At 44.9% G+C, this 27,097-nt stretch overlaps 1 protein-coding gene across 1 annotated transcript in view; it reads left to right on the top strand.

Annotated features, from left to right (window-relative positions):
* MATN2 (matrilin 2) overlaps positions 1 to 27,097 on the top strand; it is a 146,191-nt gene that overhangs the window by 29,239 nt on the left and 89,855 nt on the right. Inside the window, exons 2-3 of the mRNA XM_004090737.3 lie at positions 11,503 to 12,072; positions 22,287 to 22,409. Of these exons, the coding sequence (XP_004090785.2) occupies positions 11,503 to 12,072; positions 22,287 to 22,409 (693 nt within the window). The remainder of the gene's footprint in view (positions 1 to 11,502; positions 12,073 to 22,286; positions 22,410 to 27,097) is intronic.

The raw sequence follows: 27,097 nt of genomic DNA, 5'->3' as shown, positions 1-27,097 counted from the left end.
TAAGGGCAGGGTCTCACTATGTTGGCCAGGCTGGTCTCGAACTCTTGACCTCAAGTGATCCACCCACCTCGGCCTCCCAAAGTGCTGGGATTACAGGCATGAGCCATGATGCCCAGCCGTCCCCACCTCTTTATGATGTTATCGAGCTGTCAAGGATCCCAGCTGCAACCTCTTCTTTATTGTGTCTCTGCTGACCAGCATTCCCAGCCCATTCCAGCTCATGGCAGGGATCTGCAATCTTTCTCTTCCCTGCCCTCCCACACCCCCCACCCATAAGCTTTACCTGGAAGCTCATGTACACACCAAAGGGAATAAGCAAGGACCCAGACAGGCAGCCAGGTGCCTGGCACTAGGCCGGGTACTAGGGATTCATAGAAGATACTGCTTGTGGCCAGGTAGCTGCATGTGTGAGATATTGGTGGAAGACGCTCAGACAGAGGTAAGCAGGGAGTGTTGGGGCTCAGAGGAAGGCCATTGAGGCCAGTGGAGAATGGCCCGTTAAGGAAAGGTTTTCAAAATAGGTGACCATAGGGCTGAGTCTTAAGCTGAACAGGGAGCAGAGGGCATCCCTGGCAGAGAGGGCGCTGTGTAGGGACTACAGACAGGCAGTGTGACATTGTTGGGGTATAAGGTATAGGGCAGGGAGTGGTGGCTGGTGGAGAAGGCTGAGTTTATGAGTTCATTCTCTCCTGAACATCAGCAACCTTACCATTAGTGACCCTTAGGATGGTGGCTTTTGAAGAAATTGCTTTGATGGAATAGCTCCCTGAGACTCATGGATACTGGGAGTTTATATATGTATGTATGTAGATATGTATGTATTTATTTATGAGACAGAGTTTTGCTCTGTTGCCCAGGCTGTCATGCAGTGGTATGATCTCTGCTCATTGCAACCCCTGCCTTCCGTGTTCAAGCGATTCTCCTGCCTCAACCTCCTGAGTAGCTGGGATTATAGGAGCACACCGCCATGCCTGGCTAATTTTTGCATTTTTAGTAGAGATGGGGTTTTGCCATGTTGGTCAGGCTGGTCTCGAACTCCTGACCTCAGGTGATCTGCCCACCTCAGCCTCCCAAAGTGCTGACATTACAGGCGTGAGCCACTGCGCCCAGCCCGATACTAGGAATTTAAAGCTGTCATTTCCGGTTCTTGGGACTCAGATAATGAAACTCACTAAAATATTCATTCATGGGAAAGTTCTGGTAGAAAGGGGAAGATTAAAGTTCATTTTTGTCAGGAGAGTCTCTCTCTGGGAAAGCCATTGATGAGATGACTGGGGCATAAGGTTGGGAGGAGTCTAATGGGAGTGATTGGAAAGTGACATCTGGAGGACAAATCGGTTTCTTTTCATAAGCTCCCTCCAGTCTATGGGTGATGGGAAATCGGGGTGCTGTTTCAAGAGGAATCCTGTGGTTGAACTTTGATTCTGAGACCAGGACTGATTAGGAGTGTCAGCCACGGGTGCCAGGGCTGGGGACACTGGGGTGACATGCAAGGCTTGGACTTGCCATCCTGGCTCCAGATTTTATCATGTGACCAGCTGTCTCCCTTCCTCTGGTTTATGCAGTTGATTTCGAACTCTACATGCAGGGCTTGACATTTTTACCAATTATACTTCATCTTATTAGTTTCTACTCATTATTCCATCCCTCAGAAACCCTTTCTGGGCCTGACTCTGTTACTCAGCTTATTAACAGTTCCTCCCAGCATTGTATGCAGTGGTGTAGGGAGAACCACAAATGCCTCCAGAATTTGCAGAAATGTTTGGAAAATGTTACCAATTGGGAAATGATTTGCTAATGAGTTCACAATATGTCTTAGACCCATTAAGTCATCCAGGGTGTCTCCCTAATATAGTAGAAGCAAGTTTTCAGAATATTCCCCAGCGGTTTTTTCAGAAAATGTGAATAGAGCACGACTGAGTCAAAGAAAGCCCTAGCTCATCAACTGTATTCTACAGTGTCAGGCCTGATGCAATGCCACAGCTGGCGACTGACTAATAAGGGAATTGGAGAGGGGAGAATTGATTATTTCCTGGACAAGGACCATGGTGCCTTAATCAAGTGCCCTAAATGCAGGGGACTGCAGGGGAAGTCACACTGGGGTAAAAAACAAATATAGTCTAAATTACATCTGAAATAGCCTTTCAATTACCCTTAAGCACCGAGAGCTGGTCACAGTCTGGTGGCACACAGGGACAGAAGCACCTGAGGAGGCTCAGGGGCCGCATCACAGGTGTCTGTGGACATGCCCCTGAGGGAGCACAGTGATGGGTGGGATCCCAGTGCTGTGTCGCACGGTCGTCTTTGCTCTCAGTCCATCTGTCTCTGTCTGTCTTTGACAAGCCCATGTAGTTCAAGTCTCATAAATAAAATGCATATAGCCGGGGTTCCCAAGCCCCATGCTGTGGACCGATATCAGTCCATGGCCTGTTAGGAACCAGGCCGCACAGCAGGAAGTGAATGGCAGGTGAGCATTACCACCTGAGCTCCACCTCCTGTGAGATCAGTGGTGATATTCCATTCTCATACGAGCGCAAACCCCATTGTGAATTGTGCATGCGAGGGATCTAGGTTGCACACTCCTTATGAAAATCTAACTAATGGCTGATGATCTGAGGTGAAACAGTCCCCCTCTTCCCCACTCTGTCCCTGGAAAATTTGTCTTCCATTAAACCAGTCCCTAGTACCAAAAAGGTTGGGGACTGCTGGCCTATTGGATGCAATTTCCTTGTATTCTGGTGTGCTAGTTTTATATTCTTATAGTGGAGGATCCATACCGCTTTCACAGTTTGATGAGAATATCCCTTACAATCTTTCTATTTGTTCTGCTCTGACCCCATGCCCACCTGGCAGCCCTCCGTCATGAATGCGGTTTTACCTGGAAGCTCATGTGCTGACCCTTGACATGGCCAGCCTTGTCTGCCTGCCCTTATTTCTTACTGAAAAAGAATGTTAGCCCTTATAGTCAGACATGGTCTCATATGATTAGCTAGTTTACCTTTATTCACTTTTTCAGACATGGGTAAAATTGAGTACTTTAATCTTTGTTGCGGAGCACCAGGCTCTAAGACCATATTGGTAGAAGGATTCTATTTCATATGCCAGTTCTGACAGATTGTTTATTGGTACTCAAAGTGCCATGTTGAAAGGATCCAGGCTGAGGGGGACAGGGCCAGAATTGATTAACAATGTCTGCCAGGGACTGAAAAAAATGGCATTGTTAAGCTTGCCGTAGAGCCTGAGATAGTCAACCATTACCCCTCTCCTTCTCTACCAAGAGGTAGTCAACCACTCCCTCACTGTCCTTCTCTCTCTTAGCACGTATCGTTAGAGACCTCCTTCCAGACTGGCTTGATATGTTTATATTTATCAACAACAGCACACTGTATCTTTTTGGTCTGCCTGCTTCATTGTATCCCGTTATTATTTGTGTCCTTTACACAGTCAGGAGTCTTTTCCTTCCTTTGTATCCCCAGGCCCTGACATACAATAGGTATGTTGAATGACTGGCTCACAACCTAAGAGTTCTACCTAATTGTTCTGCATACAGGGAATCTGCCTTATTAGGGTCAGTCATTTGCCTCGCTGAGATCCATACTGTAGAGTTCCGTGGATCCTCTTGATCTGTTCCATCTAGGAATAAAACATACATTTTGCACGCCCTTTTTTTTCTTTCTTTCTTAAACTCCTGCTAGCTCATTATGATCATGGCTTGCTGTCTCTCTGTTCTTCTCTCATCATAAAACAGCTTTAATTTTTCTCCCCAGTGTCCCTTTGAAACTCTTGGTGAGCTAGTTTTTTCTCTGTCCCTTTAGGAAATTTTAATCATGTTTTTAATCATGCTTCATAGTGTTTTGGGTCACCCTTAGGTAATTTTTAAAATCCTCTGGTTATTCCTAGTTCTAAGAACAGTTTTAGCTCTTGGCTTACTGCCACTCTGTCTAGCATTACCCTTGTCATAACTGTTGGTGATTTCAAGATCCACATGAATCATGAATCATCCTTTAATAGCTTTGAGATTCTTTTCTCCAATATTCTTGTCTTCCACCAGGTCTCAGCCACTCACTTCTCTCTCTCTCTGTCTCTCTTTTGTTTTTTTTTTTTGTTTTTTTTTTTGAGATGGAGTCTCGCTTTGTTGCCCATATTGGAGTGTAGTGGCACAATCTCAGCTCACTGCTACGTCTAGCCTCCCGGGTTCAAGCGATTCTCCTGCTTCAGCTTCTCAAGTAGCTGGGATAATAAGCGCCTGCCACCACGCCTGGCTAATATTTGTATTTTTAGTAGAGACGGGGTTTCACCATATTGGCCAGGCTGATCTCGAACTCCTAACCTCAAGTGATCCACCCGCCTTGGCCTCCCAAAGTCCCAAAGTGTGGGGATTACAGGCATGAGCTACTGTTCTCAGCTAGATTTCAGCCACCCTCTTCTCTTATCTTGACCCTATAATTACAGTAACTTTAATCCTGCCATAATCTCAGTTTAAACCTCCTATCTTCCCAGCTTACCCTTACTAGTATTCCAACTCCAACAATTCTGTGACCTTATCTGGACTTCCAGTTAATTGATCCTGCTATTTTTTCACTGTCTTTCACCTCAATTCCTCTATTTCCTGCTTCCCCAGCTTTAATTCCATAGGGAATCACTGCAGTTACTGTCAACTACCTTTGCCCCTTTACTGATTCATCATTCTCGTTTGGCTACATGATAACCCTTGTTAAATTCAACTTTTGCCAGCCTTCCCCCCATATCTGTGTAGCTGAATGTGGCTGTAGCAAAACATGCAACCACCTGGATTGGTCTCATGTAAATTTCATAATTGCAGCCTTCAAGTAGGCCTTTAATGCGGGCTGGAAATCATACTCTAGTTCCCTAATCCCTTCACTCTTCCACTGTCCTAGAAACTGTTACAGTTTTTTTTCACTTGTATTATTACATTTTTCACGGTTCTCTTGTTAAGTGCCCACAAACCATCTGCTCATGGGAACTTTGCTGGGAATTGATATGGAACATCACATTTTCTGAAATCAATTTTCCTGGGTATTTGACTACTGTCCAGACTGTAGTCCTTCTATTCCCCACAGCCTCTCAAAGATCGGTGACCTCCCACTTTCCGTCACATCTGTCCCATCCTTCATTCTCCCCCTGGCCTTTGCCCCTACTGAACTCTCCATAAGCACTTGTCGAGGAGTGAGAATGGGAACCATCAGTGGCTTAATTTACTAGGCTGCTGCTATCCAGGGAGGCAAGCATCTGTTTTCATCATATTATTAAGTGTTTTTTTTTGTTTTTTTTTTTAGCACTTGGCAGGAGGTAGGCAAGTTTGGGCCATAGCTCTCAGGTTCTGAGTCCAGGCAAGGAAAGAACTGACCCCAGAGAGCCAGTCCAACACTGGTGCATCTTGAATATTCTGGAAATGGCAGATCTAAAAGGACAAAATCATTTCATATTCATCATGAATATAGCTTGGTCATTAAGAGTGCAGACTACGGAGCCATCATGATGGGTTCAGATCCCAGCTCCTCTACTTCCTAGTGATAAAAGAAAAAACTCAACCAAATTAAATTTAAAGGAGTTTAACTGAGCAATGAACAATTTGTGAATCGGGCAGCACCCAGAATCACAGCAGATTCACAGAGACTCCAGTACAGCCACATGGTGGAAGATTTATAGACAAAAAAAGGGAAATGACGTACAGAAATCAAAAGTGAGGTACACAATGGATGGACTGGGTACAGGCTGGCGTTTGTCTTATCTGAACACAGTTTGAACACTCAGCAGTGTACGAATGGTTGAAGTACGGCCGCTGGGATTGGCCAAGACTCAGCTATTGTTACAGGTGCATACTCCTAAGTTAGGTTTTCAATCTTGTCTACTTATTAAGCTTGGTTGCAGTTTTTCCACAAAGACTGAAATATAGAAGCATGGAGTCATTCTCAGGCCATATTTAGTTCACTTTTACACTAGATAGGAGAACTCGAGCAAGTTATCTAACCTCTCTAGACTCACTGTCCTCATCTATTAAAGAAGAACAGTAACAACACCTACTTTCTAAGGTGTGTTCTTTCCTACTTTCTAAGGTGTGTGTGAAGAATAAACAAGCCAACACCTGTAAAGCATTCAGAACAAGGCCTGGCACTAATTAAGTGCTCAGTAAATATTAGCTATAAATTATGATTATTTTCTCTTTTGAGTCTCACAACAGCATTGTAAGGCATTATTATCCCTATTTTGCAGAGGAAGAGACTGAGGGTCACACAGGTTAAGGAGAGGCTCAAGATCATTTGGACAGAAAGTGGCAGAGGCTGGGCTTGCATGGGATCATAGGACTCTAATACTGATTCACTTAGGATTTCAGAGCCCCCTTTGGTCTCCAGATGAAATGATTTTACCCTTGTCATGGAGATTCATATTCATTCCTTCTCCAAGTGTGTCCTAACTTCCCCATGCAGATGGCACCAAATATTTACAGTATAATTACATGGCCATGATTGAATTTAGCCAGAACAGGAGAGAGGCTGATTAGTGACAAGGCTGCAATCTTGAGAGAAGGAAATAGTTCTGATGTTGCACATTGTCATTCTGCTGGAGTAGGAATGTTGCTGAAAATTGTCCTGGCTCAGTTCCCTTTCTCTGGAAGAGTAAAAGACACTCATTTGCCCAATACATGGACTTTGGAGTCAAGCTGACAGTACTGGAAGAGCTGTTAACAGAGTCCAGATCATCACTTTATAGTTAGACGGATGACGTTTTATTATGGGCCCACAAACCGTCTTCCAACTGTGGTTGAAAACCCTGTCATGAGAGGCCAGAAGGAAGTTCATTGTATGTTCTTCTCCCAGGCCAAGGAGACAGGATGTCCTTCATCAGAACCAATTGTCAGCATAAGAAGAACACACACTAAGGAAATCCATTTCCTGGAAACATCTCTCAACAGTTCCCATGTGGAGAAACTGTGAAGCTTTTCACAGCAAATGTTTTAGAGTGTTCCCACATATTTGCAAAGCTCCTATCATAATGCTGGCTGTATTGATAATTTCCTAAGGGTGCCTGCCATGAGACGATGGAAAGGGCATCAGGTCTGACCATGGTGAGCCATGAGGGCCTTGCAGAGATAGAGTCAACTCTCTAGGCCTCAGTTTTCCTTTCTATAAAGTGAGTGACTTGGACTCTGTTGGGACCCCTCCACCTCTAAGATTCTACTAGTCTATAATTCCATGAATCGAACTTAAGAAGTGGTTATGGTCCTTCATAAAATGGCAAAGATTTGGGTCCTAGAATCTATGACTCCATTAGCAGGACCGCACCTCCTCTAGAACTTTTTGGCTTCATGTTTGTCGTCATCTTTTTGAACTAACTGCTCTGATTCAATCTCTTTTACCTGAAGACTTGCTTCCACCAGAATTCCATTTAATTCACAGATGTTGAATGAAGACTTTCTGTGTTTCCAACTGCGTGCCTACAAAGATATATGAGACAAGTTTCCTAACCTTGGGGAATTCCCAGTGAGATAACAAGTTTAAGACTTTATAGAACTTCTTTTCTCCAGAGAGCTCTCTATTTCTTTGATCTGTGTGTGTCCCTAGACCAGTAACATTGACTTCACCAGGGAACTTGTTAGAAATGGAAACCTACAGAATCAGAAGCTCTGGGGTTGTGGTGCACTGGTCTTAGTTTTGTTTTGTTTTGTTTTTGTTTTTGTTTTTGTCTTTTTTGAGACAGAGTTCTACTCTTGTTGCCCAGGCTGGAGTGCAATGGCACGATCTTGGCTCACAGCAACCTCCACCTCCCAGGTTCAAGCGATTCTCCTGCCTCAGCCTCCTGAATAGCTGGGATTATGGGCATGCACCACCACACCCAGCTAATTTTGTATTATTACTATTATTATTTTTTTTAGTAGAGATGGGGTTTCTCCATGTTGGTCAGGCTGGTCTTGAACTCTCAACCTCAGGTGATCCGCCTTCCTTGGCCTCCCAAAGTGCTGGGATTACAGGCATGAGCCACTGTGCGCTTGGCCTGGTCTTAGTTTTTAACAAGTCCTCTAGAGAATTGAGATGCACACTTGAGTTTGAGAACCATTGAACTAGCCCTTTCAGGGACAAGCTATGAGACTGTGGTTCTGAGCCCTCAAGGGACCCAAGGACACATTTTGAAGAAAATTCAGTTACTTGGGCTGCCAGGACTTGGTGTTTTCAACTCAGAATTACAGCTTTCTTGGAACCTCCAACAACATTTTGAACCTTTGTGGTGTTTTTGTACATGTGCAGGTGTTGTGGAAACTACCCATTTGTTTTGAAGGGAAAGAATCCAGTTTAGCACACAATTCTCCATGGAACTTCCAGGCTTCCCTTTAAATTGATTGTGATGCTTGGATAGATATTGACACCATGACTAAGACCCATAGTAAAGGCCCAATCCAGGGAAGCTCCACTACTTCCAAAGATCTCCAAAGGAAGAGAGTTCTCAGAGTGCGAGTCTTGTGTGAATTTCGCTCCCTTCAAAGGTGCCTTAATTAACATCCTCCTCCATGGCAGGGTCTAAGCCTGGCCCCTCTTTTCAGCAGGTAAAGATTATTGGGTCACATTCTCCCTGCAGTAAGTTCAGACATGAAGGGTCGGGCAGGTGTGGCTCTTGGAGAGGGCCTGCCTGGGTCTTGGGAATGCTCCCCCTTGTCCTCCTTCCTGGGATCTGCAGATCCATCATCTACTGCCCCAACCCAGGGCTATATACTAAACCATAGGAGCCTTCATGAAAATTGGAAAAGCACTCCTGCCTTTTTTTTTTTTTTTTTTTCTGAGACGGGGTCTTGCACTGTCGCCTGGGCTGGAGTGCAGTGGCGCCATCTCAGCTCACTGCAACCTCCGCCTCCTGGGTTCAAGTGATTCTCCCTCCTCAGCCTCCCAAGTAGCTGGGACTACAGGTGCGTGCCACCATGCCTGACTAATTTTTTGTATTTTTAGTAGAGATGGGGCTTCACCATGTTAGCCAAGATGGTCTTGATCTCTTGACCTTGTGATCCACCCGCCTCGGCTTCCCAAAGTGCTGGGATTACAGGCGTGAGCCACTGCACCTGGCTGAAAAGCACCCCCTTAAGGTGCCTCTTAGGGTGGACTCAGCCCCTGGGGCTCAGGGCTTGACTGGATTTCAGTTCCTCTCACCTCCTTGGGCAGGTGCCTGTGTGCAGCACCAACCACACAGCCATAGCTGCAACCCTGCCCCTACCCAGCCTAGGGCTGGACACGAGTGAGGGCTGATGGAGGGGCGGGGAGAGCCTATACATGCAGCCAACACACGTCGGGAGTTTCCAAGTGCTGGATCCTTCATTACACCATTTCCTTAAATTCTTACAGCTGCCCAACGAGGTGGATATTGGTTGCACCTCTGTATATTTTTTTCTTTTTCTAAATTATGAAAGATTTCAAACTGTCAGTGCTCCCATGTTCTCATCTATGCAATGGGTATGATGCTTCCTGATCCTTTCTCAAAAACTTGTTCTGAAAATCAAATGACACCATAGTGACCAAGTGCTCTGGAAATGTTAGGTTTCATATAGATCTTATCGCTGAGCCCTCAAAGGCTCACTTTCTGGGGCCTCTGTTTTGAGACACTCACCCTGGACTCACCCAGCCCTCAGGGTTATGCATGGGTATGTCAGAAGATTGGTTTCTTGCCAGGCTACTGGTGTTTGGGGGTGCCTCCTCCCCTAAAATTATTAGACTTGTGAGGCAGCAAGGATGAGGTGTGTGTGCAGGCACTCGGGGACAAGTCACAGCCTGGCAAGCTGGCCTGGACAGGATGACTTTACGGGCTTTTCCCACTTCTCATTTTTATGACTAGCTTTACTGTTTCATTTTGGCTTTCTCTCTCTTTCTTGCAGCTGTGGTGATTAGGATTTAGGGCAAGCATTTAGGATCCCTTTTCTAATCCCTTTCAAATCCTGATTCAGCTGCAAAGTCCGGGAAGGGAGTAGAGAACGGGGGAGGAGGGACTCGCCCTGGTGAAAGGCAGTAGCTCAGAATATCCGAGAAACTCCAACAGGAATGCCCAGCCTCCACCCACTGAAGCTGGAGGCCTCTCATCTCATCCAATATTATCCTCATACTAGAAACACAAAAGGGATGAGTTTGTCTATGGACTCAAACCTTTTACAGCCTTCTTGCTTAGATGCTTAAGGCATAATTATGGTAGTCACGGTGGTAAGGGACTTAACATTTGCCTTTTTCCAATTTAACTGTGTCCTTTGTTGAAATATTTCTTAGTCAGGTCCCCTTTTCTCCATTTCCACTACTGTCCTAGGATTAGATCTGAGTCCCCCTCTCAATGAGATTAGTCCAGAAATTGTGTAGACCATCCATCTTGCAAACTACTGCCAGACTCTGTTGACTTTTCATCATGTAACTTCCCTATGGGAGAGGTGAGTTACATAATATGATGCTAAGATGCCCCTCACTGGTGGCATCATGTACATATTTCTCAGTCTGAAAGGAAAGATCTTTTTAAACTGGCTTGAGGCCATCTGTCCAACTAATTCCTGCCTGCAACTCCTAGTATTCCCACTACTACAAAGTCTCATCACTTATTCTGTTACCCACCACATTCATTCCATCTTGGGCTTTGGTTCATGTGATCTGCTCCATGTGCTCCTTCTCTCTAATCCAAACACCATGCATCTACAAGGTCAGCTCACGTCCCATCTCCTTGACCCCAGCCCATTCATATCCCTATTCTCTTAGCAGCTATTGTCAGGACGACACAGTTTTCATGCCAGTTATTCTTTCATGGTTTTATTAGTTAATTCTCCCCAGGTAAACTGGAAGCTCCTTAACTTTGGACCCTGTCCTAAGTTTCTGTTATATTCTCTGCAGTGCCCAGCCAAGCTTATGTGTCATGCAGTAAAGAATAAAATAATTTTGACCCTGATCAGGTGTTTGGTTACATAAAAACTGCATTGGCGACTTTCTAGAAACTAATATGTTCATTTATCTTGCAAAAAGGATTGCTATCTGATTATAGCCAGTAGTCATGATCTTCCAGCCATGCACAAATATACCCTTATAACTTTCATGATTGAGGAGGAAAATTGATGAAGGAGGTTTCAAAGGTGATCATCAGCCCCAGGATTTCCAACAATAGCCGGTCTGCCCTTGGTCCTTAACTCTCTTTTAATGTTTTTATTCTTATTTTTATTTTTTTAACGCAATCTCGCTTTTGTTGCCCAGGCTGGAGTTCAATGGCACTCTCTTGGCTCACTGCAACCTGTGCTTCCTGGGTTCAAGTGATTCTCTTGCCTCAGCCTCTCGAGTAGCTGGGAATACAGGTGCCCGCCACTACACCCCGCTAATTTTTGTGTTTTTAGTAGAGACAGGGTTTTACAGTGTTGACCAGGCTGGTCTCGAACTTTTGACTTCAGGTGATCCACCCGCCTCCCAAAGTGCTGGGATTACAGGTGTGAGCCACCACACCTGGCCTCTCTTCTAATGTATTTGACCTCTCCTCTTTCCCCAGAGAGCTCCTGTGAGAACAAGCGGGCAGACCTGGTTTTCATCATTGACAGCTCCCGCAGTGTCAACACCCATGACTATGCAAAGGTCAAGGAGTTCATCGTGGACATCTTGCAATTCTTGGACATTGGTCCTGATGTCACCCGAGTGGGCCTGCTCCAATATGGCAGCACTGTCAAGAATGAGTTCTCCCTCAAGACCTTCAAGAGGAAGTCCGAGGTGGAGCGTGCTGTCAAGAGGATGCGGCATCTGTCCACGGGCACCATGACAGGGCTGGCCATCCAGTATGCCCTGAACATCGCATTCTCAGAAGCAGAGGGGGCCCGGCCCCTGAGGGAGAACGTGCCACGGGTCATAATGATCGTGACGGATGGGAGACCTCAGGACTCCGTGGCCGAGGTGGCTGCTAAGGCACGGGACACAGGCATCCTAATCTTTGCCATTGGTGTGGGCCAGGTAGACTTCAACACCTTGAAGGCCATTGGGAGTGAGCCCCACGAGGACCATGTCTTCCTGGTGGCCAATTTCAGCCAGATTGAGACGCTGACCTCCGTGTTCCAGAAGAAGTTGTGCAGTAAGTCCTGCTCCTTTGTCACTCTTCTAGAGGAACCATTAGAATTCATTCATTCATCTTCAAGTGTTCATTCTGTGTTACTATGTCCCAGGTACTGTGCTGGCAATGGGTTTTCAACAAAGGCCAAGATAAACACAACGTGCTCCAGGGGCTTACACTTTGGCCAAGGGACACATATTTTTATTTATTGATCTTTTAGAGACAGGGTCATGCTCTGTCACCCAGGCTGTAGTGCAGTGGCGTGATCACAGCTCACTGTAACCTCGAACTCCTGGGCTTAGGTGATCCTCTTGCCTTAGCCTCATGAGTAGCTGGGACTACAGGTGTGCACCACCATGCCTGGCTTATTTTTCAACTATTTGTAGAGACAAGGTTTCGCCATGTTGCCCAGGCTGATCTGAAACTCCTGGCCTCAAGCGATCCTCCTGCCTCAACCTCCCAAAGTGCTGGGATTACAGGCATGAGCACCCAGCAGAGACAGACATTAAATATATAATTATACAAATAAGTAACTATAGTTGTCACGGTGTAATGGAGGGAGAATTCAGGACATGAAGGAGTGTGCAACCCCAGGACCTGATCTAGGCCTGGGTGCTCAGGGAGATTGCCCTGGGGAAGGGACACGTAAGCCCAAACCACAGAATGAGGAAGAGTAGATAGACAGAGTTTTTCTTCAGCATGTGGAGCTGCCCTGGAATTCCCTAAGTTGGAATTCATGAGTTGGAGTAGGGATAGGAATGGAAGGGCAGAAAAAGTAACATAATCTCTCCTTGGATGGTGTGGAATACCAAGGCATTTTTGCCCCATGGTGGTGCTGGCAGAGGATGTTTTCTCAGCTGACAAAGAGGTCCAGCGTATACAAAGGACCAAGGTGTGTTCCTGGTAGCTCCCCCCCCGGTTAAAATTGTAGGGGCCACTCCTCACCTGCCAACTCTTTCTGCAGGATGATGCCTCTCAGAGCCCCTGAGCTGCATTCTTCTATGTTGGAAGCTTTCTTCCCTCTTTTGCTTTCTAACCCTCTTTTCCACAGGGCTTCTCTCTCCCTTCCTTCCCACGCACTTTCCAGTTATCTCTATCCCTGCTGCTGCCCCACTCTTCTCAGCAGGTCAGCCTGCATTCTCCCCAGTTTCCTGCCTCTGTGGCTGCCTTTTTGTTCCTTCCTCCTCCAGGAGGGCAGGGGGCCAGCAGCCCAATCTAGGAAACTCGCATCCTGATTTGGTAAACAGTGTCCCACCCTGACTTGTCCATTCCCAGTGGTCCCTGTCCCCTCCAGCTACCATGAATCTTTGGTGGGGAAATAAAAGGAAATAACATATTTTTAAATATCTATTTGTAAATTATCTATATGTAAATATCTATTTGTAAAATGTAAAATATCTTTTCCTAGAGCAGAGTGGAGAATGAGCTTCAAAGCCAGACTCTGCACCAACTCCCCAGGAGAGGGCACCCAGGAGGGGGTTCTCAGAATGTGACATATTCTAGACCTCTAAGATATAGGCCCCAGGGAAGAACAATGTGCTATTGATGTATATTAAACAAAATCCCCTGCTGAGAACTAACTTCAAAAAGCACAGAGATCTCATTTGTTCTTGACTCCAGAATCAAAAGATTTACTTAAGAAATCAATGCCATGAAGAAGAAAAGAACCTTTTTCCTTGCAATGCCACTTGGAAAGTATTCAGAAGTGCCATTTCCCTGGCACTGCAGAGGCCGTGTTGTGGTGTGTTGTGGCCTAAGTCAGCTGGATCACTTCAATCAGCAGAACACACTGCAAACATTTTCAAGGTTTATGACTTTAAATGACTTCTGCAGAATTTATGTTTCCCCTTTCCTGAAAATATTAAAAGGGAAACTGGTTCTGTAACCATTTTGACAGTTTATTCATTTGTGTTGGAAAATTTTAATGGAGGGGTTCTTTTTATAAGCATTCTGTATTTGTCAGAAAATGGAAAGATAACATGATAAGGCTGAGGAGCTACATAATGGGACTGACCGCCCCCTGCCCCCCCCGCCCCCCGCTGCGATCCTGGTGTCGAATAGAATATACCAATGTGGACTCGTCCATGGAAAAACCATCTCTGTGTGCTTTATGGCAAGGCAGCAAAATGAAAAGGCAGTTTGGACTTTTCCTCCCTTCATCTTCTTTGTTATAATCTGGAAGCTCTAAGAAAACATCAGCATTATCCATTTGTTCCTGTGGCCTGAGAAATGAATCCTCTGTGAGTACCCCCATCCACTCTGCAGGAGACAGGGCTGCTGTCTCTCACTGCACTGCACTGCCAGGCTTTGCTCAGCAGACTCAGCAGCCATCTTGAAAGGTTGAAGAGGCCCCAGGGCCTCTTTATCAACTGCACGGTAAAGACCGTAGTAACTAACATTTATAAAGCACTTTCCCTTATGTTATCGCTGAAAGCCCCAGGAGGCAGGCAGCACACTCCTGCCACTCTCTTTTTACAGGTTAAGGAACTTGCTAAGTGAGTCACTTGAAAAACAAATAGCCAAGAGATAGTTGGATGCTAATTCCAAACCTCTTGCTCATTTCACTCCTCTGCATGTTGGGAATTATAAATTCCTCTTTTAAAGTAAACCATTTTCTGGTGGCCACCTCCACAGTCCAGCCTGGCCAGGTAAACCTACCTTGCAATTGGCACTCACCTAAAATAGGTGAAACTCTGAAGGCAGCCTTCATAGGAGGAAGAGGAGCTGACTCTAGTTGTACAATCTTGAGCAAATCCTTTGTGCTCTCTGAGCCTCAGTTGCCTCATCTGTAAAATGGGGATTTTATATGCAGAAAGTAGATGAGTGAACAGGTGTTGTAAATGGTAGAGCCCTATTCAGTGTGCACTGTGTTATGTATTATTACAATCAAATACACTGAGGACCGATGGGCTAGGCAGATGGCCTCAGTTTTGATCTGCACTCAAATGATCAGACAAAAATGGTGAGCATTTTCCAAGTTGCAGATGACATCTCTGAGGTTTGGGAAGTCTCATTTGTTCCTTAAACATTCGTTGAACCTGTAAACCAAAAAGTATCTGAGACAAGTCCCAATCAATTTAAAAGTTTATTTTGCCAAGGTTAAGGACATGCCTGGAAAAAAGGAACACAAAATCACAGGCACAATCTGTGGTCTGTGCCTTTTTCCAAAGATGATTTTGAGGGCTTCAGTATTTAAAGGGGAGAGAGGGAGGGCATGGTCACATTACTGAATCCACATGTTGCAAGAGAAAAGGAGCAGGTAGGGGAATAGTCAATTATATATTCCTCTAGTGCTCAGTAAATCAACACTTTACATAAGATAAGGCAAACATAGAGTAGCTACTTATGCAGATATTTAACCTTTTATCTGTAGCTATCTGCTTAGGAACAAAAGCAAAGGCAGTTTCTTGCATTACTCAGCTTTCAGCTTAATTTTTTTCCTTTTGGCATAGTGATTTGGGATCCTGAGATTTTATTTTCCTTTCACAAATTATACCCCAATAATAGCTAATCTTGTCCTGTGCTAGGTACTTTTAAATACAGTATCCCATTTAATACTTAAAATAGCCCTTTGAGGCAGGTACTATCATTATCTTTTTTTTTCTTTCTAAGAGATAGGGTCTCACTATGTTGTCCAGGTTGGCCTCAAACTCCTGGGCTCAAACAACCCTCTCACATCAGCCTCCCAAGTAGCTGGGACTACATGTCACTATACCTGGCTCTATTATCCCTATTTTACCGAACTGGAAATTGTCAGGGTCTGCCTGGGGGCTCCAGGAGGGCTTTAAAGACGAGGTGATACTAATAATCACTAACATTTCTTGATATTAATGTATGCATGTGTTGTTTCAGGCTATTAGTGTATGTTAACTCACTTTATTCACACAACAAACCTGCCAAGTAGATGCTCTTATAGTTCCCATTTTATGGAAGAGGAAATTGAGAACCAAAGAGGTTAAATAACTTGTCCAAGGTCACGAACCTGTAAGTGCTGGAGCTTGTTTTTTTGTTTTTATTTGTTTGTTTTATTTTGTTTTTTGAGATAGGGTCTCACTCCGTCACCCAGGCTAGGGTGCAGTGGCATGATCATAGCTCACTACCACCTCAAAGTTCCATCCCAGCCTGGACTACAGGTGTGCGCCACCATGACTGAATAATTTTTACTTTTTAAAAAGAAACAATGTCTTACTATGTTGCCTAGGCTGGTCTTGAACTCCCGGGCTCAAGCAGCCCTCCTGCCTCTGCCTCCCAAAGTGCTGGGACTACAGACATGAGCCACTGTGCCTGGCCTGTAAGTGGTAGAGTTGAGACGAGAGCCTAGGCATTCTGCAGGCAGAACTGAAAATCAATGCTGCATCTGCAGATTGGGAAAGGCGGTGTCTGGGTGTGATCAAGGCAGGACCTTTATCATACAGTGAGGAATTGATTAGACTCTGGAGCCAGACCTCGCTGGGTGAGAGTCCTGGCTTTGTCCCTTTGGCTGTCTGGCTGTACAATCTTGAGCACAGTGGAGGCTTTATACTTGCAGGCAGGAACTTCCCATACTAGCCACAGCAAGGGGAATCCTGAGGTTGCATTCTCAGGCCACCCCTGAGACCACCAGGGAGAGGCCAGGTGCACTGTGAATTGAGGTCCTGTCTATGAGATGACCAAAACCCACACATCCTGGAGTCTGCCATTTTTGCCACCCAGTAAGAGAAAACATGGAATCTAGGGGCTGAAAATGCTGTCCCGAGTGTTCTGGTGATTCTTGCCACCTGGGCGGGACTGCTTTTAATTAACCTCTAGGTGCTGACTTTATCAGCATCTTCTGGTATTTTGGAGCAGGGAGCCAGGCTGTTCCTACCCTAACAGCCCCACCCCACCCAGGCCAGGCACAATTTAAGGCCCTAACAGTATTCCTAGGACACACCCTTCATGAACTTGCCTGGGCAGCCTACACTGATGGCACCCCTTTGAGGCCCTGATGTGAAGTGGGGAGGCTGGACTGACTTCACAAACGTTGAGTCTACTGCACCCAGTGATACAAGACCTCCAGCCCACCTCCCTACACTGACCACTCCTTTAGTCATTCATACTATCATTAAAAAAAGACTGTTCTTATTTCCTAGTCAACAAATCCAATCCCACCAATGACTTAGACTGCTGATTAGTTATTCCTCCCCTCTGAACACAAGGCCTTGGCTGAGTGTAAACCCAGAGGACCTTCTGAGAAACGAGGCTCATAGGACTGTTTCCAGCAGACTGGTGGAGGAAGCAAGGCTGTGGTCTCCCCTTGGCTCTCACCACAAAGGCCCATCCCACAGAGGGCAAGGCATGAGGCCTGGATGCTCTGAAAGTCACTCAGCACTCACCCACAGCATTCTACAGATGGGAAAGTTTTATTCTAGTTTAGTGAAGATGTTTGAGATTCTTTTGGTTGAAAGTGTCAGGAATTCCATTTTTTTCTAAAAGATGGGGGGGAGTGCATTATATTATCCATGGAAACAAGGATGGCAGTCGTGAGGGTCCTGCTTTCACTCCATCTCCCCTCCACTCCTCTCCTTCTCCAGTCCACAGTCAGGAAGCATGGCCCCACCAGCCCCTGAGGCTCACTTATTCTTCAGTTCTGGTTCCTAAATGCCAGTAAAGGACTCTGATTGTCAAACCTTGTACCAACCAACAGTGGCCAGGAGTGGGACTACCTCAGACCACCACGGCAGCTCCCCGATGCAAGCTGTCTGGAGTGAGAAGGAAGGGCAGTTTCTAGAAAAACCAGGTACCAGACTAAATAATAGGTGTCTGTACTGAGGTCCCTAGAGCCTGTCCATGCCTTTACTCTACAGGTAAAGAAATAGTCTACAGGAGCTACCTGGTTTCCCAGAACTTCCCTCACTTGTTCAAGGTAGAGGGGAACTAGAGCACAGTCTTCTAGCTCCCAATCCAGTGCCTTTTCCATTACATCAAGTTATAATCTTTTAGTTCCAGTTTCTCTTATGGCACATGGCCAAAATAAGCCTTAGTAACAAGCTGTCATTCTAAAACCCAATGCAATAGTTCTTTTAATTCCCCCTCCCCCCCAACTTTTTTTTTTTTTTTTTTTTTTGAGATGGAGTCTCTCTCTGTCACCCAGGTTGGAGTGCAGTGGCATGACCTCAGCTCACTGCAACCTCTGCCTCCCGGTTTCAAGCAATTCTCCTGCCTCAGCCTCCTGAGTAGCTGAGCCCACCACCACGACTAGCTTATTTGTATGTTTTTCGTAGAGATGGGAGTTTGCCATGTTGGCCAGGCTGGTCTCAAACTCCTGGACTCAAGTGATCTGCTCACCTCAGCCTCCCAAAGTGCTGGTATTACAGGCATGAGCCACCATGCTTGGCCTAATTTCCCCATTTGATAGGTGAAGAAAGCGGAGTTCAGAGAAACCAAGTCATTTGCACAAGGTCATAGGGAGTGGTGAAGCTGAGCCTTCAGGCAGTCTATTTCCAGTAGCCATCCTCTCCCAACGATGCTGCCTGCTGCCCGCCAGATATTTTCTCTGCCTCACATCTCCTGTCTTCTTATTTTGTCTGTTAGGGTCTCAGCAAGAAGACAGGCACCAGGTACATCACTTGGGCCTCCCACTTATGGCAGTGGGTGACTGCCGTGTAGTTGGTTGCCTACACACTACACTTCCTTAATTATGGAGGGAGACAGTGACATGCTGTGAGTGCCTTAGAAATGCCCTCCGCCCATGGGTAATTTGACTCCAGTAGTCCAGGAAGAGATTCTGTCAGGATACAAAGCAAATGCAAATTAAAAGTGGGACAATGATTACCCCTCACCATACGATTGTCAAAACTTCAAGTTTGGTAACACCAAGTACTGAAGTTTTGAGGGGATGGGAATCATTAGGACCATCACTGCTGATATGAGCTGTCTTGGAAGGCAATTAGGCCATATCTATTTAAAGTGAGACCCAGTCCTAGAGAAACCATTGTACATGCCTTCAAGGAGACACGTTCAGGAATGTTCATCACAACACTGTGAAAATGAAAACTTGGAAAGCACCCAAATGCTGACCAATGGGGAAATGGCCAAATAAAATGAGGAAAGTCATAGGACCAATGGATAAATCGATTGGGAGGGATAAACTAGATCTAAGGTTTTGATTAAATCTTTAAATCTAAAATACAGCTAGTTTTCATTATTCACAATAATTATGCTTTATACAGTCACTGCAAACACTGAGTTAGAGAATACTAAACCATTGCTCCATATATTCCTGATGGAATATAGGGTTAGGTTCCTGCAATCCTCTGGTGACAATATTTTTTGTCAACTAATCAATACATAGCCTTGTTTTATGTGTGTTTCTGTTTAAAAACATCTTATTTGTTTTGTGTTTGTTTATTTTTTGAGACAGAGTCTCGTTGTGTCTGCAGTGGCACAATCTCAGCTCACTGCAACCTCTGCCTCCCGGTTTCAAGCAATTCTCCTGCCTCAGCCTCCTGAGTAGCTGGGATTACAGGTGCCTGCCACCATTCCTGACTACTTTTTGTATTTTTTTTAGTAGAGACAGGGTTTCACCATGTTGGCCAGGCTGGTCTTAAACTCCTGACCTCAAGTGATCCACCCACCTTGGCCTCCCAAAGTGCTGAGATTACAGGTGTGAGCCACCATGCCTGGCCGTAAACATCTTATTTGATATACACCATTGATTCATTAACATCAGACCCACAGCCAACAATAACTCCTGACTGAATGAAACTTATCTAACACATATTTTCCCTGTAAGGCACATTGCAGCCTTTCTGCACTGAGGAACACTAGACAGCGCGTCACCATTTTAAACAGCAAGATCACTTACAGAAAGCACAGAAATGAAACAAACAAACAAAAAAACCGTGGTGCTAAGTAGACTGTGAAAAGGATACTTGTTTACAGAATGAAAGCTGAAAAAGAAGGCAGAGTGGCACCTTGTTCAACCTCAGCTGAGAACATCTGCACCAGGCAACACATTTTTTTGTAGTCTCAGCTACTTTGGAGGCTGAGGCTGAGGCAGGAGGATCACTTGAGCCCCGGAGATTGAGGCTGCAGCAAGCTGTCACTGTGCCACTGTACTCCAGCGTAGGTGACAGAGCAAGAGCCTTTCTCACAAAATAAACTAAATTTAGAGATATTTTAAATTGAGTGCTCATGCACTCTGAGCATGTCCACTAGTGACCATGAAAACGCTGTGAGTATTGGTTTGGGCTTACAAATACATTTTAGTGAGTAGGCAAATTCACAAATATGGAATCTGTGAAGAATGAGGATCAACTGAACATGTCTTCACAGTTTGACATCTCTGAAACTGGGGTGCATTTCAGATTCCATGAAATACAGTACATGTATCAACATTGATAGAATCTGTGATTAACGTTGAGTGAAAACTGAGGTGAAGGTCAATATAAATAGGATGAACCTACAGATGTAAAATAAGAGAAAATGCCACCATAATTCCCATTTGCTATAAAATGGTTAGCAGGTATCTTCAGCATTCCCCAGGCACTATTCTCAACACTCTACCATCTCCATTAATTTAACCTTGTTGAGGTTCTTATGAGGTAGGTGCTATTTTTATCCTCATGTCTTATAAAGAGGTTAAGAAAATTGCACAAAGGGCTGGGTGTGGTGGCTCATGTCTGTGATCCTAACACTTTGGGAGGCTGATGCAGGAGAATCACTTCAGCTCAGGAGTTTGAGACCAGCCTGGGCAACATAGTAAGACATCATCTCTATTTTTAAAAATGAGAAAACTTCTATTTTATTTAAAAATAGTAATAACAATAAAAGAAACTTGTATAAGGTCACAAAAAAAGCTGTTTATTTCACCCTGAAGTAAAAATGACTGATTGGTTCTAGAAACCTTCCTAGTGTTACTTGTATCCTAACAGGAACCAAAACACAGACAATCAGACTCAGAACAGTACATTCTAAATTGTATTGCTGTGAAATAAAACAGCTTTACTTCCCTAGTTCATTTATTGCCCACCATATTTCTTACTCCAATGTAAAGAGACATAAACTTCAGATGGATTTAATCACAGCTGAGTTTTCATAAGCGCTGGATTAATGGAATTGTTCTAAGCTTTTGAGAGCTCCTTTTATTTTAGCTTCATAAAAATATATTTCTACATATAGACATCTTTTTTGTTTATGAGAACACTTGCACAACTTGTTATGTTTGTACTGTTGCTTGTTAATTTTAAATGCAATCAAGTTACATTGAGTAAAGTCATAAATTAGGACATTAAAAAAAGAGAATTTTTATGAGCTACAGACAGACTTACGCAAGAACCAATATACCAGAAAGCTGAGGTACTTCAGGAACTAAATGCAGAGGGCAGGCGTGGTGGCTCATGCCTGTAATCCCAGTACTTTGAGAGGCCAAATTGGGAGGATTGCTTGAGTCCAGGAGTTTGAGACCAGCCTGGGCAACATAGTGAAACCCTGTCTCTACAAAAAAAATTTAAAAATTAGCCGGGCATGGTGGCACACGCCCATAGTCCCAGCTACTCGGGAAGCTGAGGTGGGAGGATGGCTTGAGCCCAGGAGTTTGAGACTGCAGTGAGCCATGATTGTGCCACTGCACTCCAGCCTGGGAGAGAGAGCAAGGCCTTGTCTCAAAAAAAAAAAAAAAGGAAATAAAAGAAAAGACAAGACGCTAAATAGATATCTTAAATTGAGACATGAAGATTACAGAAACATGAAACGTGTGAATGCATTTTTTACTCCAAAATTTTGTGTATACTTTTGCATATTAAAAATTTACATTACTCTTGAAACACAATTTTGAGAAACTGTTGGTTCTTTAACACATTCTTGCTTATTTAATAGCTTTTCCTCCAGCCCCATTGCTGCTTCCTAAAAATCCACACTTAAGCGAAAGCCCCCTCTGATGCTGGCAAACTTTTCTGATTCCTCAGCCCACCACATGGGTATTGTTAAGTTGAATTGGAAATTTCTTGCTTTTTTTTTGTAGGTCAAAACCAATCAAGTATCAGCAATTTCATATAGTTCAGCCTAACACCATTTCTCTTTGATTTTCCATGGCCCTTTATCTGGCCCTGTCTTGTCCACCTTGGACTGTGAGCCCCCTTGAGGGTAGGGACTGCAGCTTATTTCTCTGAGTCCTGCCCAGAGGAGAGAGTAGACGCTGAATAAATGCTTGCTGGCTGGAATGGAGTGAGAGAGGGCGTCACCGTTGACTTAGCTTTCTGTGTCTTCCCTTTCAGCAGCCCACATGTGCAGCACCCTGGAGCATAACTGTGCCCACTTCTGCATCAACATCCCTGGCTCATACGTCTGCAGGTGCAAACAAGGCTACATTCTCAACTCGGATCAGAGGACTTGCAGAAGTAAGATTGCCTTGCTGATGTATTTGTGGTTTCTTCCTCTTCCCTCTTCCTCTCTCTTCTTTTATCTGGGCTCATTTTATTCATCTGTGGTGCCTCACCCACCCCAGTTATCACCTCTTGGGGACAGAAATAAAGTTTGGTATTTTCTGTTGACCCCATCACAGTGCCTAGTCCAGAGCTGGGCACATAGTAGGCCATCAGGAAGAGTTGGAAAGATAGGTAGAAGCACCATCTCAGAAATAGCCTCTTTGAATGTATGAACTGGTCTCCTTTACTTCCAAGCTTGTTCTTTAGCAGGGACTACTGAAGAGCCTTTTCATCCACTGTCTTTATTAACTGTACCCTAAGGAACTGTTTCCATATTTTATTATCTTCTATAAAGCGTGGATTTAGGAAGAGTTATTAACCTTGGCTGGGAGTGATTATTCAAGTTCTGTTTTAGAGGGGTGCAGGGACCCACTTGCTTTGGTGTGGGACACTTTATAGGTGTCCTAGATTTTAAAAAGGGGGTAAACAGATGTAAGATATTAGAACTCGCATTCTCTTTTTTGGCTAAGTGCCAAAGACTAGACAGTATACTGATGTTTGAGCCAGCACGAGGTAGTCTACCCCTTAAAGGACAGAATTACTCATACACTGAGTACTGTGTCCTTACTTTTTAAAGTTAGGGATAAAGCCACTGAGTTAACCCACAGATGACCAGGCTACCAAAAGCAAGTCATGAGGAAGACCAGCCCACATGGAAGCAAATAAAACTCAGCTAATCTGACACTTAGTTCATGCCATACATAACTGTTGCTATGTGTAATTGTTGCAATGTGTCGTTGTTGCAATGTGTCATTGTTGTTATACCTCATGGCAAGCAATTAAGCATTAATGGAAAGCAGTTTGCACAAATGGCTGTAATTAGTGTCACATTTATAGAGGCCAACCACCTTTTTCATGTTTCCTCTCACTTTTTTTCAGTTTCGGGGTTGAGGGGTTGGCTGGAGTTCTCCCTGCCCCTCAAGATTAGGTAACATCTACTTGACCCTCCAGTTCTGTGTGGGCTGTGGAAGCCCAAAGCCCTCTGGACTCTGAATCGCAGGGGTGGGGTGGGGGGTATGTGTTCTTAGGCTCCTCTCAGACCCCAGGATCCCAAGTTGAGTGCAGCCTGAATCATCCTCATCTTCCACTTGAAGATCTGACGCTTCCTCAAAATCCACAGCAAAAAATCACTCCCACCAAGTACTCACGGGTTTCTTAGAGTTTCCTAAAGAACTGGGGGAGCCTGGGAAAGGTCATCTCACACACTGCTCAGCAAACAACCTAGAGATCTCTTTAGACACTCCCCTCTAGACACCTCCACCTCTTCAGGTGTTCCACCTCCCCACAACCATCCTCTGGAGGCACCCTTCCTCCTCTTCAGGCATCCTCCCCTCTGCCCCAGATGCTTCTCTGGCCCATCTCAGCCTCCCACCATCTTGCCCACTCCCTTCCTGCCCTTTCTCCTTCTCCTTCTCCGTCTTCCTCTCCTTCTCCTCCTTCTCCTTCTCCTCCTTCTCTTTCTCCTCCTCCTCCTCTTCCTCCTCCTCCTCCTCCACCTCCTCCTCCTCCGCCTCCTCCTCCTCCTTCTTCTTCTTTTCCTTTGTTTTTTTAAGACAGGGTCTTGCTCTGTCACCCAGGCTGTAGTGCAGTGGCACAATTATGGCTCACTGTAGCCTCAACCTCCCAGGCTCAAGCAGTCCTCCCACCTCAGCCTCCTATCAGGGACCACAGCTGCATGCCACCATGCCTGGCCAATTTTTGTAGAGATGAAGTTGCTCAGGCTGCTCTCGAACTCCTGAGCTCAAGTGCTCCATCTGCCTCAACCCCCAAAGTGCTGAGATTTACAGGAGTGAGCCACTGTGCCTGGCGCCCTTCTCTTCTTAGGAGCACAAGGAATTCCTCTCCTTGTCTCATGTCCCACTGAGTGACTGGGATCTGGGAATCTGCTGATATTTATTTTCCGTGGGCTGGCCTAGCCAAGCCAGAAGAATTCTGACACCAGCAAATAAAAAATAAAATGTTCTGGCCCTCATTTTATGAGCAAGGCCTTCCCCCACACAGCACGGTTTGCCAGACCCCTGCCTGGGCCTACCACAGGCCCTGATGTCCCCCGGATCTCCAGTACTGCTCTGGCCTTGGATTCCTCCTGCCTAGGGATGTGCCACAGGAGGACATGAAGCAGACCCTGCCTGGACTTCAGACAGACTGCCCAGGGGGAGGGGCAGGGAGGCCCAGGCGGAGAAGGGCTTGGAGCTCAGGGCAGGGTTTCTCAAACTTCAGTGACTAAGAATGAGCCAGGAAACTGACTCCTGGGCTCACCCTCAGAGATGCAGAGTCAACAGGTCTGGATTTTCAATGAACTGACGAATGACTGCCACACTTTGAGATTCACTGGCCTTGGGCAGTGAGGGGTCCCAGGGAAGGGCTTAGCAGAGCTCTGCTGTCCCGTCTGACCCAGCTCTCCAGTCACCCTGAAGCAGTTAAGCCATCTTAACCTTCAGCCCGACTTAGCTTAATAAGTGTGTAGTGATAAAGAACAGCTCTCTCTCTTTCAGAAGAGGATAATACTAGTAACTCTTTTGCTTTCCCAAAATTGGTGTACCAGGGGCCTTGGTGGAAGAACAAGGCCTTCACTGTCCACAGATCTGGGCTTGAACCCTGACCTTATCACTTACCAACTATGGCTGTCTCACTCTGAGCTGGTTATTTAAACTCCTTGACTCTTAGTTTCCTTGCCCATAAGATGGGAAGGGTGGTAACAAATCAATACCTATCTCACTGATTATGTCCTTGTTAGGCCCTGTTTTTGGTCTAGGGGACAGTTAAAAAGTGTGCCAAGTGAAGGCTGTGCCATCTACTGACCCCTGCTGATGAGCAGGGACCTGTGCCTGCCAACACCGAGAGAAACTCACAATGGGCCTGGAGAGGAGGCATGTACTCCACTTCTGGAAGCTATTTCCACTTAATTTCCTTGTCCTGGGCATAGCTGGATAATCTCCCAGATGAAAAGCCATGTGGGTGACACCTCCACCCCAAAGCACCTCTTAGTCCCTAAGAAGTGCTTGCCATTCATTCTTCCATACAATCATTGATTGGTTCATTTATTTTTTCATTTAACAATTGTTTTTGAGTATAAAAATGTGCCAGGCAGCATGCAAAGTACTGGAAATAAAATAGTGAATAACACAGCAATATTCTTTCTTTTTTGGAGCTCACATTTTTGCATGGGAGTGAATCAAATAAACAGGGTAATTGCAACCAAAAGTGACTGCAATCCACGTCCACCTCAGTGTGCAACACATGAGGTCAGGCCTAACTATAGCCATTTGTTAGGTGTTTACCATGTGCCAGGAGCTTTCCTGAGTGCTTTATATCTGCTGTCTCATTTAATTCTCACAATGAGCTCTTAAAGTGGGTTTTATCACTCTCATTTTACAGATAAGCAAAATAAGGAACAAAAAGATTAGATGATTTACCCAAGCTCACATGGCTAGCAATGTGATCAAACCAGAATCCAAATCCTGTTATGTCTTGCTCTTGGCCATCATTTGAGACTGTCCCATGACCCTAGAGGACCCCCAGATGGCAGCAGGACAACCCTTCAATCAGAAAACCTTCCCCAAGCCGGGAAGACAGATAGGTTCCTCAGCCCACTAATCCCGGGGAGACTTAGAACTAATTCAGGACTAACATTCAACAGATTGTTACTTCCCCAAGTCCACTGCTAATTGCTGTGGTACTGTCATCACACAAAATAATAGTGGGAGGGCCTCTTCAGCAACTGCCTTCAAATACACACACACATACACGCTATAGAGTATATATATATATATATATATATATATATATATATATATATTTATATGTCCCCACCATTGTATATTTGTGATTTGTGTGGAGAGGGAAGGCAGACACAGTTGATCCACACATTCTTTGAATGGTGATGGACCTTGGCTATTAGACTTCTGGCTTCCTCTCTTATGGAACTTCAGAATTCTGTCCCCTCCCAGTGTCCCAGAGGGGTGATGGTTCTTACAGAATCAGGTTATTACAAAACACCTGAATCCCATATTCAGACAGCCTGGATCAGCGATTGAGCTGAAATCCTACTTGTCTATGATTTCCACTTTTATCCTATTTCTGCCATCTGAAGCCATATACCAAAAAGTTATTTCCTTATCCAAATAGAGAAAGCCCTTCAATTATTGTAGAGTGTTATTCCCACACACTGACCCCATTCCTATCAATTTTCTCTTCTTCAGGGAAAAACACATCTTTTGATGACCTAGTTTTGGGTCTCTTCACTGTCCAGGTAACATTAAAGAATCTTAGCTTCCATCACTTCTTGGCCTTTTGGCTAAGATCAAGGTGTAGAATTTTATCCTCCAAGTTGTGTCTATATGGGCAATTTTGAACATACTGGACCTCAACATTGTGGATTCCTTCCGCCTTTCAAAAAGTCTTCCCTATCCAATACCATTATATGAGATATATGCAAAAGCATCAGCATAATACTAGAACAATGGAATTTTATGTTCCTTCCTTTTCCCATTTAAAAAAAAATGGGGGGAAAGAAAACCTCATGAAGTGTGCCCCTCTTCATATGCTGTTTCACCTTATCCTTCCCCTTCCCAGAATTCCTGTCCTACTAACAAGAAAGA

This window comes from Nomascus leucogenys, chromosome 16, assembly GCF_006542625.1.
Source record: "Nomascus leucogenys isolate Asia chromosome 16, Asia_NLE_v1, whole genome shotgun sequence".
NCBI lineage: Eukaryota > Metazoa > Chordata > Mammalia > Primates > Hylobatidae > Nomascus > Nomascus leucogenys.
The sequence above is the reverse complement of the archived record's forward strand: the minus strand, read 5'-3'. Positions and strand labels throughout refer to the sequence as shown.